This window comes from Limulus polyphemus, unplaced genomic scaffold, assembly GCF_000517525.1.
Source record: "Limulus polyphemus unplaced genomic scaffold, Limulus_polyphemus-2.1.2 Scaffold724, whole genome shotgun sequence".
NCBI lineage: Eukaryota > Metazoa > Arthropoda > Merostomata > Xiphosura > Limulidae > Limulus > Limulus polyphemus.
The window spans coordinates 39,464-55,605 of NW_013666334.1; the positions used below are offsets into that span (position 1 = coordinate 39,464).

The window sequence follows — 16,142 nt, forward strand, 5'->3', positions numbered from 1 at the left end:
ATATTTCTATTTTTTGTGTATCTTGTTGTTTGGAGGGGGGGGGGGCAAGGGGAGAACCCGGTCCCGGTCGAATCTTAGTGACCGGATACCCGGACCCGATATTCAGCCACATTTTACTACCCGTAGATCCCTAGATTTAAGTATTTAATTTATATCTCCCTCTTAAACACATTTTGGTTAAATACCAATAGACGAACAATAACGGATGATATATATATAAAATAAAGGATATATATATATATATATATATTATATATATTATCGGTAAAACCTTCCTTGATGAATATAACAATAAGCCTTTGAAGCACCAGTGCAAAACAAATACTGTTTTGTTGAAGCCAGCGTTAACTTTCATGCTCTGTTGCTTCGTTTATGACAAACATTTTGAACATTTATTATTCATTTTTATTTACAAAACTAACTTTCTAAAGCCGCAAATTAGTTTCATACTATTTAATTATTAGTGCAATTTTACTTTTCGAAAACACACACCATTTATCATAACTCCATATCTGGGATCAGAATGGTGTACCAACACCAATAAGTACCACTTTTAGTGCCACGTGCTTCATTTGACAATCGCTATACCAAAAGGATTCTAGTTCTTGCGCTAAACACCGTTAAAACGTCTCCAGTTTAATACATATGTTAAGAAGTAGCACATATTCAGACACAAAAACTACTGTATTTAAAAATCTGATAAACTTAACCACAACAAGTTTTATGGACAGCAATCTATCCTTTTCCTACATAAGGTATCGTTTCACTTTCAATGAATTTCTCATTTTCAAAAACTTGATATCTCGTGCTTAATGTCAAGTGGTGAAATTCAAAAAACTTTCCAAAAAATGAAACTTAAAAATTGACAAAAAAAAAAGAAGTAAAGAAGCAGGAATTAGCATTGGATTGAAACCTAGAAAAACACCATCCGCAACCACTACACACATGTATACAGTGTTTTATTCTAGTTAACATGAAGGATAACTAACGTGAGTAATGTTAGATGTAAGGAATGTACTTTGAGCTATTTTTTTTTATTATGAATATGACCATATAACTTTGCTCAGTAGGCCTGCGCCCCCCCCCCCAGTGGCACAGCAGTATATCTGCGGAATTACAACGCTAGAAACCGGGTTTCGATACCCGAGGTGGGCAGAGCACAAATAGCCCATTGTGTAGCTTTGTGCATAAATTCAAAAACAAACAAACAGCAGGTCTGCACGTGTCAGACTCCATGGTCTATCGTTCCTCTATGTTTCATCAATCTTACTTTATTTAGGCCTTATTTTAACGAAGAAGTTTGAACAAGTCTGAATATACTAGTAGCTTAGTGTAGATTATAGGACAAATCTGTTTTAAACAGTGTTGAAAATTACAAATGATGTTAAATTCATACAGTTGTTGTTGGACAGGGGGTTGCCTATATTTAATGTGTTGTTCTGCATAGAGGAAGGTTCGAGCTGCGGAATTTTCTACTGTGAAGGTTTTATAACTGTGACAGACAATCTCGCTATTCGGTTAAGAGTGGCCGTGTGGCCAACGGGCGCTGCTGATTGGTTCCCTTTCCATTTGGTCAGCATTTCTAAATTAAGAATGGCTGTCCCTGAACCTTGGTTTCAAAGACTAAAATACTTACAACTATTAATTTTGTGCAAAATCAAGTTATTCTGACGATATGTTGATCACGTCAAGATCGATTTTCGAATCAACTTACAATGCAAGAACTCGTCCATCACAATACTTCAGACTACTTGGAATTCGTCCCTCACAATACTTCAGACTACATGGAACTCGTCCATCTTATTGTTGAAATAAATGGGAAGTATCTATGAGCAACATAAAATCCGCTTGCATGGGTGCACATGGTAGATTATGCAATATAAATTGTTATATAATACATAATGTGATAGACACAAAGGCTAGTATCATTTGAATTTTTACCATGAAGCTGAATAAAGTGGAGAGAGATCTTGGAACCGCCTCTAAAGTCGTTAAAATAAAAATATTCTAACATCAGCATGGTGCACAACGTAATTACCCGTTACTTTTGAAAAACGAATTTTGTTCAGAGTTTTTCCATAATGGTTCGATAATTTTGATTGATTTTCAGAAGGTAGAGCAAGTTATATTAAAACAAATTTGAATATGCAACTTAGCAAATCACGTGACAACCACAGCCAATATAAAGCTGCGGTGGAATAGAATGTATCAGAACTACATTTTGACGTTGTTTGGCGCTGCGTAGGTAGTGTGATGCCACCGATAATTGATGGCTTTAGAGAAGGGTATGTAACAGTACTTTAATGTGCGAAAACAATCATGCACTCAGATCATAAAGATGCATTCAGATTGGAGTTTTAGGACTTCCAAGATTGGTATATCCCTTGTGCGTTAACGTACAGGAAAACAAAGTAATATGACAATCCAGAAAGAGATCTGAAACAAGTCGTACCCCAGCCGTAGTAAATAAAATATGGCGTACTGTAACAGGTGATAAGAATCAATGGCGAAAGCCGTCCACGTGTCCAGGCAACTTTACGCATATAATCAAGAAGAATCTATGTCTGGGAAAGCGACGTAAGTCACTTATGTACTTAAACTGGTTTTGAGTCAACATCTTCGATTAACTCTAAAATGCATTAAAATAGTCAAAATATTGTGTGCATATTTCTATAAGAGTTTCAGGAAATACTTTTGCATTTCATGTCTTACTTTCTTACTCAGGTGATTATCCAGTTTTTATAGCACCATCTGTTACCGTCCCGAGTCCGAACAAAAGTGGCAATAAAATATATTTTTTAATTTATAGTCAAACAGAATGTTTTTTCTTTTATTTTTTTGTAAAAGCAGAGGTTTCAAGAAATAATTAATATGTAATATCTACTTTTTCTAGGTGATTTTATTCCTTCTATATAATTATAGTACATACAAGTAAATGTTACTCCAAGTATGGACCCGTTGTTTATTAAAGTCTTCAAAGAATAATATATCTTCGTGTTAACTAATGTTTGAGTAATGTCGGTTTACAATAATATTGTACTGATATGATATTAGATGAGGATTTGAAAGTAAGTTGTTTTTATAACTTAACAACACCAGATGCAACAACTGCTGTAGTATAACTAACTTATATGACATGTCTCTGTACAAGTGTTTGAACGGTGATAATTATTTTACTATTTGCGTATACTAAATCTGTATGTTATGTTTCAGATAACGGAGTGTTAAGTTTTGCCAATCCTAACTTCCACCTCGATCCAGCTGACATTAACAGTAATCCACAGCCAACTCTTGAACCATCGGACTCGGATGATCGCATGTACGACAAGTTGGATGCTGGTCACGCACGTGGACGAAGTCAAGAAGAGTCACAAAATGAGGAGTCTTTGGATTACAATCTGAATTCCACGTCTGGTAGAACAGAAACAGTCATGGCAAACCCAGATTTAGAGAGTAACGCGTAAGTTGATTTTTTTTTATCAATTCGTTGTTTGGATGAATGTGAACGTCTTACCTACTTATTTGCAGCAGAGCTTCCACTAACTAAATAAAAACCAAACTGACCTAAATATAAATAAAAGTAATAGAATGTTACAAACAAATAAGAAGTATGACGTCAAACTATGTTTCGATTGGCGAAGTGATTGCGTGAATGTAAATATTAATAAAAGGAGTAATTTAAGAATAGAAGTCAGATTAGGGTGACCAAACTTTTGAATTGTAAATCTAACATACACTCAGATTTTTTAACCTTAAAATTGGGGCCCTTTTTTTATAAGGAAAATCATAAACAACCAATTACGCAAATAAGAAACATCATTAAGTGAAAAATATTTTTAATTACATCATTATTACTACATATACCCCTCTGGAGAGTAAGTTTTTTTTTTCTAACAACTGCTTATTGGCCAGGTGTTTGTCGTAAAATTCTGAGCATCTGTCATTCGTGTTCACCCTTGACTTATTTTAAATAAATGCTTCGCGACTTAAAAATCGAATATCGGTTGTAAACAGCACCTGTCATTGGCATTCGCCTTTCTCTCTTTGTTTGACGGGTGCAAACTTAAGCGTTCAATGACTTGTGCACTCATGTCGTCTGCTGCAGCCTACCTTATAGCCAACTTCTGAGGAAGGTTTTGTTTGTTTTTGTACCATTTCGCGCAAAGCTACTCGAGAGATATGTGAGCTAGCTATCCCTAACTTAGAAGAGATAGACTAGAAGGAAGGCAGCTAGACACCACCACCCACCGTCGACTCTTAGGCCATATCGGGTCCTCAAAGAAAACAACAAAGGATATGTTGAGTCATTCGTTACTGTGAGATAATTTCCCTATTTAGCTATAAAAAAAAACTGTACCTGTTGATTCACGATTGTTAGAGGCTCAAAGTGCTGAAAATAAATATGAAAATTTTAAATTACTGGTAAAATGAAAACCGGGATAGTTAGGCATCCCAAAAGGATCTAACGGGACACCTGGAGAACAATCTAAAAACCAAGATGTCTTGTCACCCTAAGTGGGGTGCAATATATTTTTTTCTAGTCATGTAGAGTTTAATGCAGATTTGTCTCAGATCCGTTTTAGCCCCCCAATGGCACAGCCGTATGTCTACGGACTTATAACGCTAGAATCCGGGTTTCGATACCCGTGGTGGGCAGAGCACAGATAGCCCAATGTGTAGCTTTGTGCTTGATTACAAACCAAAAAAAAAAAGATCCGTTTTAAATATGTCAGAGAATTATTTACGTACATTCTTTTTCCAATTAGTGATTATAGTTTTACATCTGTATGAAAAGGTTTCTTCTAATATTAAAAAAAGCTGAAATATATTTTGTTTTAGAAAAAGAAAGTTAAGTCTTAATGCTTAAAATGATGTCTAATGATTACTCATCTCAAAGCTTGTATAATCTTACAAATATTTGGCAAGACTCAATAGCACATTCTGACGTGACATAGATAGCCAGATTAATAAATGTATTTCATCATTAAACAGAAGCAGTACAGCTTGCAAGAAAACTTCAGAATCCGTGAATAACAGATCTAATGAAAGAAATTCCAACGAGAACGTGACGATAAAAAAAACCAACGGTTTACTGGAATATTACTTGAGTCTGGAAGCCGCTGTGAGACAACAGCAAGAAGCCAATCAGAAAGAAGCAGAAGAAGAGCTGAAAAAAAGGAATGGTAACAATAATGAATTTATGAAAGCAGAAAACTCAGCGAGGTGAGAGTGAAAAAGTACAAGTATTGTATAGGAATTATTAACTTTCACGTATCCGTTTACATTTCATAATTATATGCTTACAGAATTGCCTAATACATTAAATTATATATTTTTTTATTCAATAAGAACGTACAGGGTGGGGTAAAAATATTATACAGTTGGTATTATACGGTTGGTACAGTTGGTATTATCTGGTTGGTGCAGTTGGTACAGTTGGTATTATACGGTTGGTGCTAAAGTAAATATTGCGACGACAATTGAAAGCAATTCAAACATTGTTGGTTACAGAGAAGACAATAGAAATTAAACAAAATTATAGTTACTTTTGTCCCACCCTATATATATTTGTTTCGTTAGTTTAAAGCGAATAGTGATTATTGCTGTATGATACATGTTTATCACTGGTGAAAAAAATGCACACGATAAACTTGTATTACAAAACAACATATGACTTTCTACGTTATCACTACTAAAGTCTCACATAACTTTCGTGGTTTCTTAACTTACTTGGTATATTTAAAAAGTAATTTAATAATTACTTGGTATAAGTAATGAATAATGTATTATTTTAGGCGCCCAACAAGCCACAGGCTTGTACTGATTATTTTTCTACACACAACCGTTGATAAAACGTAGTATGGTTCGTTTATGCTTTCCTTTGCATATATAACAGTGTTTTATTTTGCTATATTTTAAACGTTGGAAATGATTCTATTATAAAGCATGCTTTCTACTGCATTAAGTATGGACGATTAGCTCCCGTTTCAGAAATGTTGCAACGCAGAAGCTTCTAGCAGCGTCTCAAAGCCATAAGGAAGCAAATAGAGATGTTCCACTTACAGAGGGCGTTGTCAGTAAAGATTCATGTGCCACTGAGGTTAAACGACGGTCACACCCGTCACCTGACAAACCTTCAGCCGAAAAACAAGATTCTCCTTCAGATGGGTCTCTTGACGCGGAAGAATCTAACACATATGTCGCTTTTAAAGACGATCTGCTCCCACCTGGCTGGGAGAAACACGAGGGTAAGATAATATAATATAGCTTAATTTGTTTTGGGCTGAAAATAAGAAAGTTGCTGTGATGAATTCCGGAAAACTTTGGAAAATACATCGTTAATTCCACTTCTTTTTATACCTTATGAATTAATTTCAAATAAATGAGAATTGTTTTACTTGAATGAAAGTTGTTTTCTATTTTAGCAGACATTAATGTGTTATGATGATAACCGAATACTGAAAGAACTAAACGATTTCTACAAAATAACATCCATTGTGCAATAGCAAGTGATTTACTAACAACGTGGCTAAACTACAGTTATCTTATGAACAAAATAATGTGCCGATTTTGAAAGATTGTTTTCAGGATGGTCAGATTACTGCTCATTTTTATTTAACTTTCAACCGAGCTGGTATGATGAAAAAAAATACCCTGACCACCAGAGTAACCGCTATTTCGGTATCCATGTTCTGAGATAGTCACGGAATAGTTTGCTGCCTGATGTAAACATAGTGTGATGATCTGAGATAGTCACGGAATAGTTTGCTGCCTGATGTAAACATAGTGTGATGATCTGAGATAGTCACGGAATAGTTTGCTGCCTGATGTAAACATAGTGTGATGATCTGAGATAGTCACGGAATAGTTTGCTGCCTGATGTAAACATAGTGTGATGATCTGAGATAGTCACGGAATAGTTTGCTGCCTGATGTAAACATAGTGTGTTAAATGGTTTGCTTTATGTTTCTAAAAGAAAACTGTCATTGTACAAAATAACAGTTAATAATGAATCTAGACTACAGACTACGTTACATTGTCCATATAGACAAATCAACGGTGCTGTTTCCGTTTCCAGATGAAAGTGGTCCTTACTATTGGCACATCAACAGCGGGAGTATTCAGAGGCAGCCACCCCCGCCAACAGTGCCTCCTATGATTAACTACAGCACTAAGCCAAAACGGTCATCTCTTGACCTGGAATCTGTTTGGAACCCTGTAAGTAATGTAAACAGTCATTTCTTTATCTGGAATCTGTTTCGAACCCTGTAAATAATATAAACAGTCATCTCTTGACCTGGATCAGTTCGGAACTATGTAAGTAACGTAAACAATCATATCTTTACCTGGATAACTTTGGGATTCTATAAGTAATCTAAACGGTCATCTCTTGACCTGGATCAGTGCGGAACTATGTAAGTAACGTAAACAATCATATCTTTACCTGGATCAGTGCGGAACGATGTTAGTAACATAAACAATCATATCTTTACCTGGATAACTTTGGGATTCTATAAGTAATCTAAACGGTCATCTCTTGATCTGGAGTCTGTTTGGAACCCTGTGAATAATCTAGAAGTAATTCTCATGTCACAAACTAATAACTATAATTTTGGAAGTGTGTTGGAATACGTTGCTTTTGTAGAAAATTAAAATTATTTCTAACTTACGTATTTCCGATAATTTTTGCCATGTTTTCATACTGCAATAAAACAAAAACATTACCCCTAAAACTTCGTTGTGATTTCTTCGTACAAGTGATGAAATATTTATACTTTAAAGCCCGGTGTAACTTGCTTATTATATTATAAATAAGTAAGGGAGAAATAAATCTATTTTAACCAATGTGCCATCTTAAAGTTTTGTTAAATTATCTTTACAGTTATCTAGTCTAACAACACCATCTCCTCCTTCGGCTAAACCGTTTGAAGAAGTAAATAGCTCTGGACTGACTCGACGTCAAGAGAACCAGTTGAAGTGCGTGTAATTATGTATTGAATTGACAACTCTTACTGCAAGATCTCACATAAGTAGCTCGTTCTTTTATCTTCCCTAAATCTCTTAAAACATGACGTGGGAAAATTGTTTCTTTCCAGTTTCTTAAGTCCCGTACATTTTTTTTCCTTCCATTTCGTTTGTTTTGAATTTCTACGCTAGCCGTCCCTAATTTAGCAGTGAAAGACTAGAGGGAAGGCTAGCCGTCCCTAATTTAGCAGTGAAAGACTAGAGGGAAAGCAGCTAGTCATCACCACACCCACTGCTAACTCGTGGGCTACTCTTTTACCAACGAATATTGGGATTGATTGACACATTATAACACCCCCCATGGCTGAACGGGCGAGCATGTTTGATGGGACAGGGATTCGAACCCGCGACCCCTCAGATTGCTAGTTAAGCGCCCTAACCATGCCTGGCCCTTGCATTTCGTACTGTGTTTAATAGTAATGTCTTCTAATTTTGTTATCTAACCTTGATATGATGGTTTACGTTTCAGTTTTGTTTCCATCTCTTTCAACACACTTTATTTCTCCTGTCGATATCTCTGTTGTACAACTTAGAAAATTATTGTTATGAATATTGATTTATAACTTATAAACTTATTTGTTTCCAACTTTCAAATTAAACATCACATTCTGACCGTTGTTTATTCTGTTGTATTTCTGACTCTCTCTACATCTTTGTTCTTATATGCTTTGTTTATTTGTCTGTTACCACGATTTTAGCGTTGTAAATCTGTCAACCTACCGCTGTTCCACAGGGGGACCTCTTATATGCTAATACTACAACACATAGGTATATAAGCTGTTAAGAACAATAAAATTTGACTTTACGTTTACGTATAATTTTATTTCCCGAAACGTAGACCATATTACTTTCAAAGTTTACGTGTAATTTGATATCCCAAAGATCATATTACTATCAAAATTTACGTATAATTTGATTTCCCGAAATGTAGACCAAATTACTTCCAAAGTTTAGGTGTAATTTGATTTCCCGAAGACCATGTTACTATCAAAATTTACGTGTAATTTGATTTCCCGAAACCTAGACCATATTACTTTCAAAGTTTACGTGTAATTTGATTTCCCGAAGACCATGTTACTATCAAAATTTACGTGTAATTTGATTTCCCGAAACGTAGACCAAATTACTTTCAAAGTTTACGTGTAATTTGATTTCCCGAAACGTAGACCAAATTACTTTCAAAGTTTACGTGTAATTTGATTTCCCGAAACGTAGACCAAATTACTTTCAACTTTTAACTCGTTAATTCTGAAAAGTGACGTTTGTGTGCATCAGCACCCTATCATTCCACCCCATGCTTACTCGAAATCCACCGGAGATATAATAATCGCCTTGACATCATCGATCCACCGGTGTATTGCATGCCGTGATCTACTGATCATGTTAATTTAATCATCAGTGACTTAATGTTCTCTCGCCTTCACATTTCTCTGCGAAGTAAAAAAGAATGCATTAGAGTTGTCAAAATTAACTATTTCGTTGAGCATACTACATGCGCAAATAATTCCATCTGAGGTACTGACAACAGAAGCAAATTTAAGAAAAATAAGTAAATCATGTTTACAATATTAAATGGAAATGTAAGTTAATTATTTTCTCTTGCAGAGAACAAGATATCTCAAGTTATATGTCAACTCAAAGTACAATTCTTTGTTGTTGTTTTGCAATTTCTGTAGCATTTTCAAAGTTTATTGTTCATCTTAGGCAAGGTAATGTGTAAATCGAACGTGCTCGCCCTTTCAGTCGTAGGAACGTTATAATGTGACGGTCAATCCTACTACTCGATTAGAGTGGCCTAAGAGTTGGCGGTGGATGGTGTTGACTAGACACCTTCCTTCTTGTTTATCATTTCCAAATTAGAAGCGGCTAGTACAGATAACCATCGAGTAGTTTTGCGCGAAATTCAACAAAACAAACAAGTCGTGATACCATAAACTCCAAAAATAGGCCCGGCATGGCCAGGTGGTTAGGGCGCTCGACTCGCAATCTGACGGTCGAGGGTTCGAATCCCTGTCACACCAAACATGCTCGCCCTTTCAGCCGTGGGGGCGTTATAATGTGACGTCAATCCCAATATTCGTTGGTAAAAGAGTAGCCCAAGAGTTGGCAGTGGGTGGTGATGACTAGCTGCCCTCCCTCTGGTCTTACACTGCTAAATTAGGGACGGCTAGCGCAGATAGCCCTCGTGTAGCTTTGCTCGAAATTCAAAACAAACAAACCATAAACTCCAGTTCGTTTTTCTTGTCGTCTTTGCTTTCTGCTACGTATCAAAAACTTCAAATATTTTATCCCTTATTTACGAATAATTTGATTAATTGTGTTAACGAATGTTTTTTCTGATGTTTTATGTACAGCAATTTTAAATCTACAAATATCTCCAACATTATTAACTGATCTTCTCCAATACATAAACTATACTATGATTCTAAAATGTGTTAAACATCTGAAAAACTTCGCTGAAAAAAGTGAAACGTCTTGATTTATGATTTCTTTTAAGTTACTATAGAGATGTTGAAACGTTTTCAGAAGTTTTTGGGCATTAGTCAAATCTCTTTGTCAAATATGTTAAGTTTAGTACATAATTTATTACTCAATTTTTGAACAAACTGGACAAATCACTAGGCAAGATAAAATGCGCGCAGGTGCTATTATTTTCTAAAGGTTACTCTAGAATTTTGTATTGCATTTGAAATCAACAATAAAACACCAAACTGCATATCTTTTATAATCAGGCTACTCATGCTTAATCTTCCAAACTTTCATTTCAAATTATTATTGCAGCTTAAGTTATTTTCTTCCCCATTATTACATTAATTTACAATAAACACATTAAGTACATGTGTTGTTGTATTAGCAATGAAAATTTTACATGGAAAAAAATTACGTTTGTTTGCATGCGCTTCAGGTTTCATTATTGCACATTTTCTACATCTTACGTTAAACCACTGTCATTACTTTCTTTTACCTGAATTGTACTAAACTGTTTAAAATTAGCAATAGATAAGTAAACGACAACCGTTTCTTTTCAAGTTAACTTCAGTCAAAATAACAATATCATTACCTTAAACAAAACTTGAGTCCAGTTTCCTTAAAAGATACGAAAATATTACAACTACCAAAATAAGAATATCATTACCTTAAACAGAATCCGAGTCCAGTTTCTTTAAACGTTACGATAATATTACAACTACCGAAATAAGAATATCATTACCTTAAACAGAATCCGAGTCCAGTTTCCTTAAATGATACTATAATATTACAACTACCAAAATAAGAATATCATTATCTTAAACAGAATCCGAGTCCAGTTTCCTTAAATGATACTATAATATTACAACTACCAAAATAAGAATATCATTATCTTAAACAGAATCCGAGTCCAGTTTCCTTAAACGTTACGATAATATTACAACTACCGAAATAAGAATATTATCACCTTAAACAGAATCCGAGTCCAGTTTCTTTAAACGTTACGATAATATTACAACTACCAAAATAAGAATATCATTACCTTAAACAGAATCCGAGTCCAGTTTCCTTAAACATTACGATAATATTACAACTACCAAAATAAGAATATCATTACCTTAAACAGAATCCGAGTCCAGTTTCCTTAAAGTTACGATAATATTACAACTACCGAAATAAGAATATCATTACCTTAAACAGAATCCGAGTCCAGTTTCCTTAAAAGATACGATAACATTACAACTATCAATCGTCGTTTTAACGATTAGCGAATGTTATTGCATCTTCTACATTTGAAGACATTGGCTTGAACACCTACACGCATTTTTCAACCCCAAAAAATCGCAAGTATTTTAATTACTTTATCAAAATCGTTGTTGTCTTCAAGTGTGATTTCAACGATTTTCTCACTCTCTTTCATTTCTAACCAGAAATGCATTTTATAATGTATTAAATATTCTTGTCTGTTCATTTATCAATTTAAAAAAACCATTCAGACTTCTTTATGCACTTTAACATATAAATATTTAAATGATTTAATCAATTTGAAGGATTATGGTATTAATAAACATATTACTACTAAATGACCTGCTAAACTAGAAATGGACAATAAGACAATGTGTGATATTAAAACTCGTGATTTAGACACAAATATTACCCGTGTGGGCACAGCACATATAGCCCATTGCGTAGCTTTACGCTTAACAGGAACGAAAACCAAACTAAAAGACACAAACATGATTAATAGTACTGATGGTATAAACATTTTTTATAAGCGTCGAGAATATTCTTTCTAAATCTGTAAACTCCTTCACCTGCTAATAACATTCATTCATCTTTATGTTAAATCCGGGGCTTAATTCCTCGCTATGGCTAGAACGCAGATAACCTACCGCGTGGCTTTGCACTAAAACAAAAGAAACCATCTTTACAACAACTAGTCGGTGAATTATATGTCACATTTAATACAATGGCTAAATAAGTTACAATAGGCAGTAAATTAAGGCCTTAGTAAATAAACAAACAATAACATACCAAAACAGGAACTGAGGTTTAAAAGTGAGACAGATATTTTTAGAGAAGGTTCTACACCCCCCACCCACCATACTCCTAAGACGTACAATGTAGTCATGATGTGTTTTGGGCAATCGACAATATTTATTTTAGTAAACATAGCTACATAATGCATGATACTCCTGATGTATCGATTTAACAATAAATCAATATTCTTATAGGAGAAGAAGTTACCCACAACGATCGTGTAGCCTAACGCCTGATAAGGTAAGATGGAGTGGTTTCTAAATTCTTGCTTATCATAAATATTTAAAAGAAAAACCATCTGTGAACAGAAAAGATGTGCAGTTTTAAGAAAAACTTGTTGCTCTTTATCAACGGATAGGTGTATTTCACGATAGTCGTTGTTATCTGTTTTATTTAGTTAAAAATAACGTTAACAAAAGATGCGTATTAGAGATAAAAGTGAGAATATTTAGGACAGTAAAAACTATTTCATACGATAACGTAAACAAGTTTTCTTAATATTACGGGTTTTTATCATTTATTTTTATTCTTCTTGAAATAGAGACGTCTTCTTATAGCATTAGATTTTAAACTCTGATACCAAATTTAATTACAGTGTAAAAAGTACTGAGGGAAATTTTCATTACGCAGAAAGTTGAAAGCAATTTCATAGATTATTTAGATAAAAATACAGAAGTATTTTTTTTTTACATTACTTACTTTCTTAGAAGCGTATTATCCTAACATCTAGTGTGTGTGTGTGTGTGTGTGTGTACTGTACTAGTACTATTTAAACGCATTTAGCTTTTTTTCATAATCTATAATCCATTAAACCATTTTAGGGGTTCTCAAATTTTCTCAACATAAGCTCGCCCCCCCCCCCGAGCATTCAGCATCGTAATTAAGGCCCTCACTTACTGAATATACAGGGTGTGTGAAAAGTCTGGAAAAATAAGTGATTTGAAGATTTTCGTAATTTCAGATAAGCAACTGATTATATAATGCACTGTCAGAAAAGATCGAGTTAATCCTGCTGTGTAGCAGTGAAGGTCGAGTTAATCCTGCTGTGTACCAGAGAAGGTGAAGTTAATCCTGCTGTGTAGCAGTGAAGGTCGAGTTAATCCTCCTGTGTAGCAGAGAAGGTCGAGTTAATCCTGCTGTGTAGCAGAGAAGGTTGAGTTAATCCTGCTGTGTAGCAGAGAAGGTTGAGTTAATCCTGCTGTGTAGCAGAGAAGGTTGCTGCCGAATGTAATGCACGCCATCCAGAGAGAGAGAAAAAAACATCATTTAAAATTATGTTGTGAAATTGCTAGCTAAATTTATGAAAACCGGTAGTGTCGAACCATTACAAATGATACGAATATAAAAACGGTAGTGTCGAACCATTACAAATGATACGAATATAAAAACCGGTAGTGTCGAACCATTACCAATGATACGAATATATACTTCGCAGTGTTAAAAAAAAATCACAATACCGTCTCCAAACTTGTTCTGAATTACAAGGACTGCATGTGGAACACATTCAGTAAAATTAGTTGAAGTGCCTATGGTTCCAGATTTTTCGGACATCCTGTATATATACTGAGTACCATAACAGTATTGTGTATTTACAAGTCTTTCCCTCCAACTCTTTCTTGCGGCCCTTAATTTGGGAACCTCTGATCTATGATATATCTGTGTTGAACCAGTCATTATATACCTTAGTAAACCCCAAGTTTATTCCACAATTCCTTAGAAACCCATCAGGTTTGCTGTAAGGTCTCTGGGATGGGTGGAGATAGCAGAGGAAGATCTGACACCCGAGAAAAGCAGCAAGGCTGTCAACAAATGTATCGTGGATCTTAGTCTTGGAAGGAATGATATCTTGGACGTCGTAGGACGCTGGGGAGACGTAAATATTACATTAGCTGTATTTATGTTGTACACAAACATTTATACAACTTAGTATTCGGAGAGAGTGGCTCCCCCTCCCCCTCTCTCTTGTTGTTGGAAAAACACACATTTATCCTCACGAGACTTTAGCTTATCAGTGTCTTTTTTTATCAAATAATATGAAAATTATAAAACACTTTTAACATAAAAAAGGGTCTTAGTGTACGTCCTTTAATGCTTTATGGAAACATATTTAAATTTTCTTCATATTAAAAACCACTTATGAAATAAATGACTGTCATTTTCATGCTAATAAAATATACAAAAAGCAGTTTAACAAATTACAATTTTTGATACGTTGCATTTCCCTCACTTTACTAACTGAAAGCCCCAGATTTATCGCCGAGCTACCGGGGGGGGGGAAATAACGCTAAAAATTGAGTTTCGATACCCACAGTCGGCAGATCACAAATAGCCCATTGTGTAGCTTTACTCTTAACAAGAGTCAAAGTAACTAACTTACATGTAGTACTGGACACCAAATTAAACCCCGTATATTTTTATGAATACTTTTCCTTTACATACAAAAATTAACAATTTTTCACGAACATGCTACACCAACAAGCTTGTACGGTTGGATTATTAGATAAAAGTACCGACAGTTTCATCAAGAAATAAGAGCAAAAAACACCATAGATGAGAGTCTTAGAAAAACAAAGAACCAAAATACGTTATTTGTGAATTTTGTATTCAAATCTTGTAGACTAAGATAATAATTGCCTTATATGTTCCAGTAAGTCACATATTTATGAGGAAGATGTAGAGAATTGATAGCCCAAGTCTATCATTATGTCACAAGACTGGCTTTAAGGCCCCTTCCTGACTAGATGTATATCAATTGTTTCAGGGTAAGGACTTGTACATGGATCTGGACGACTACTGCCTTCGTTTAATCAATCCTCAGGACCTAACAGTTCTAAACACCCAGCCAATCCACACTATACGTGTGTGGGGAGTTGGGAGGGACAACGGCAGGTTTGTAAAATACATTCAATATGCTTTAAAAACGCTGCTTTTTTATGAACTTTTTTAAAATCAAATGTCAAGTATGGAGTAACTAATCAGAAACTGTCATACAAGTTCTTTGTTACCTACCAGATAAAACCTACGTTCAAAGTACAGACAATTGCAAGGCATTATATATATATCGAGAGAAATTATAAAAATCACATTTTAATCTATAAAGCTTGGATTTTCTAGTAGTACATACATTATCACAAACACATAAAAACAGAATTAAACCCGCACAAAATATACTTTTAAAGGATGAAGTCCATAAAATACTAACTTTTTTTTTTAACTATTAGCACTTCTTCCAAGTGTTTCAGAGGCGGACTTGAGGGTTCACAGCTCTAAAATTCGGTGCACGATTTCTGCAGTGGACACAATGCAGATAGTCAATTATACAGCATTGCGCTTAAACAACCTCTTAATAGTTGTTTTTTTTTACTAAAATCATATTTACCTTTTTAATAAATCTCGCGTTACAGAGAATGGAAAAGAATTTATTTTCGTGCTTTGATTTACAATTGAAACAAACTTAGCTAAATATTTAATCGTTCACTGTTGTACATATTTACTTACTAGGCAAAAATGTTATTTATTTTTTATCTCAAAACTGCGTAAAAAATGGCTTTTTGAACTCGCTTCTCACTATCAAATCGGCCCGGCATGGCCAGGTGGTTAGGGCACTC

General features: G+C 34.7%; 1 protein-coding gene across 5 annotated transcripts in view; it reads left to right on the forward strand.

Annotated features, from left to right (window-relative positions):
• The window catches only part of LOC106460179 (protein Fe65 homolog), a 55,222-nt gene that overhangs the window by 30,486 nt on the left and 8,594 nt on the right, over nucleotides 1-16,142 (forward strand). For 4 of the 5 annotated variants that reach the window (XM_022386837.1, XM_022386838.1, XM_022386836.1 and 1 more), the window contains 8 exons: nucleotides 3,214-3,460; nucleotides 4,993-5,223; nucleotides 5,992-6,248; nucleotides 7,049-7,218; nucleotides 7,883-7,977; nucleotides 12,729-12,774; nucleotides 14,252-14,407; nucleotides 15,296-15,423. In XM_022386837.1, the coding sequence (XP_022242545.1) occupies nucleotides 3,214-3,460; nucleotides 4,993-5,223; nucleotides 5,992-6,248; nucleotides 7,049-7,218; nucleotides 7,883-7,977; nucleotides 12,729-12,774; nucleotides 14,252-14,407; nucleotides 15,296-15,423 (1,330 nt within the window). The remainder of the gene's footprint in view (nucleotides 1-3,213; nucleotides 3,461-4,992; nucleotides 5,224-5,991; nucleotides 6,249-7,048; nucleotides 7,219-7,882; nucleotides 7,978-12,728; nucleotides 12,775-14,251; nucleotides 14,408-15,295; nucleotides 15,424-16,142) is intronic. The other variant, XM_022386840.1, reaches the window with a different exon arrangement.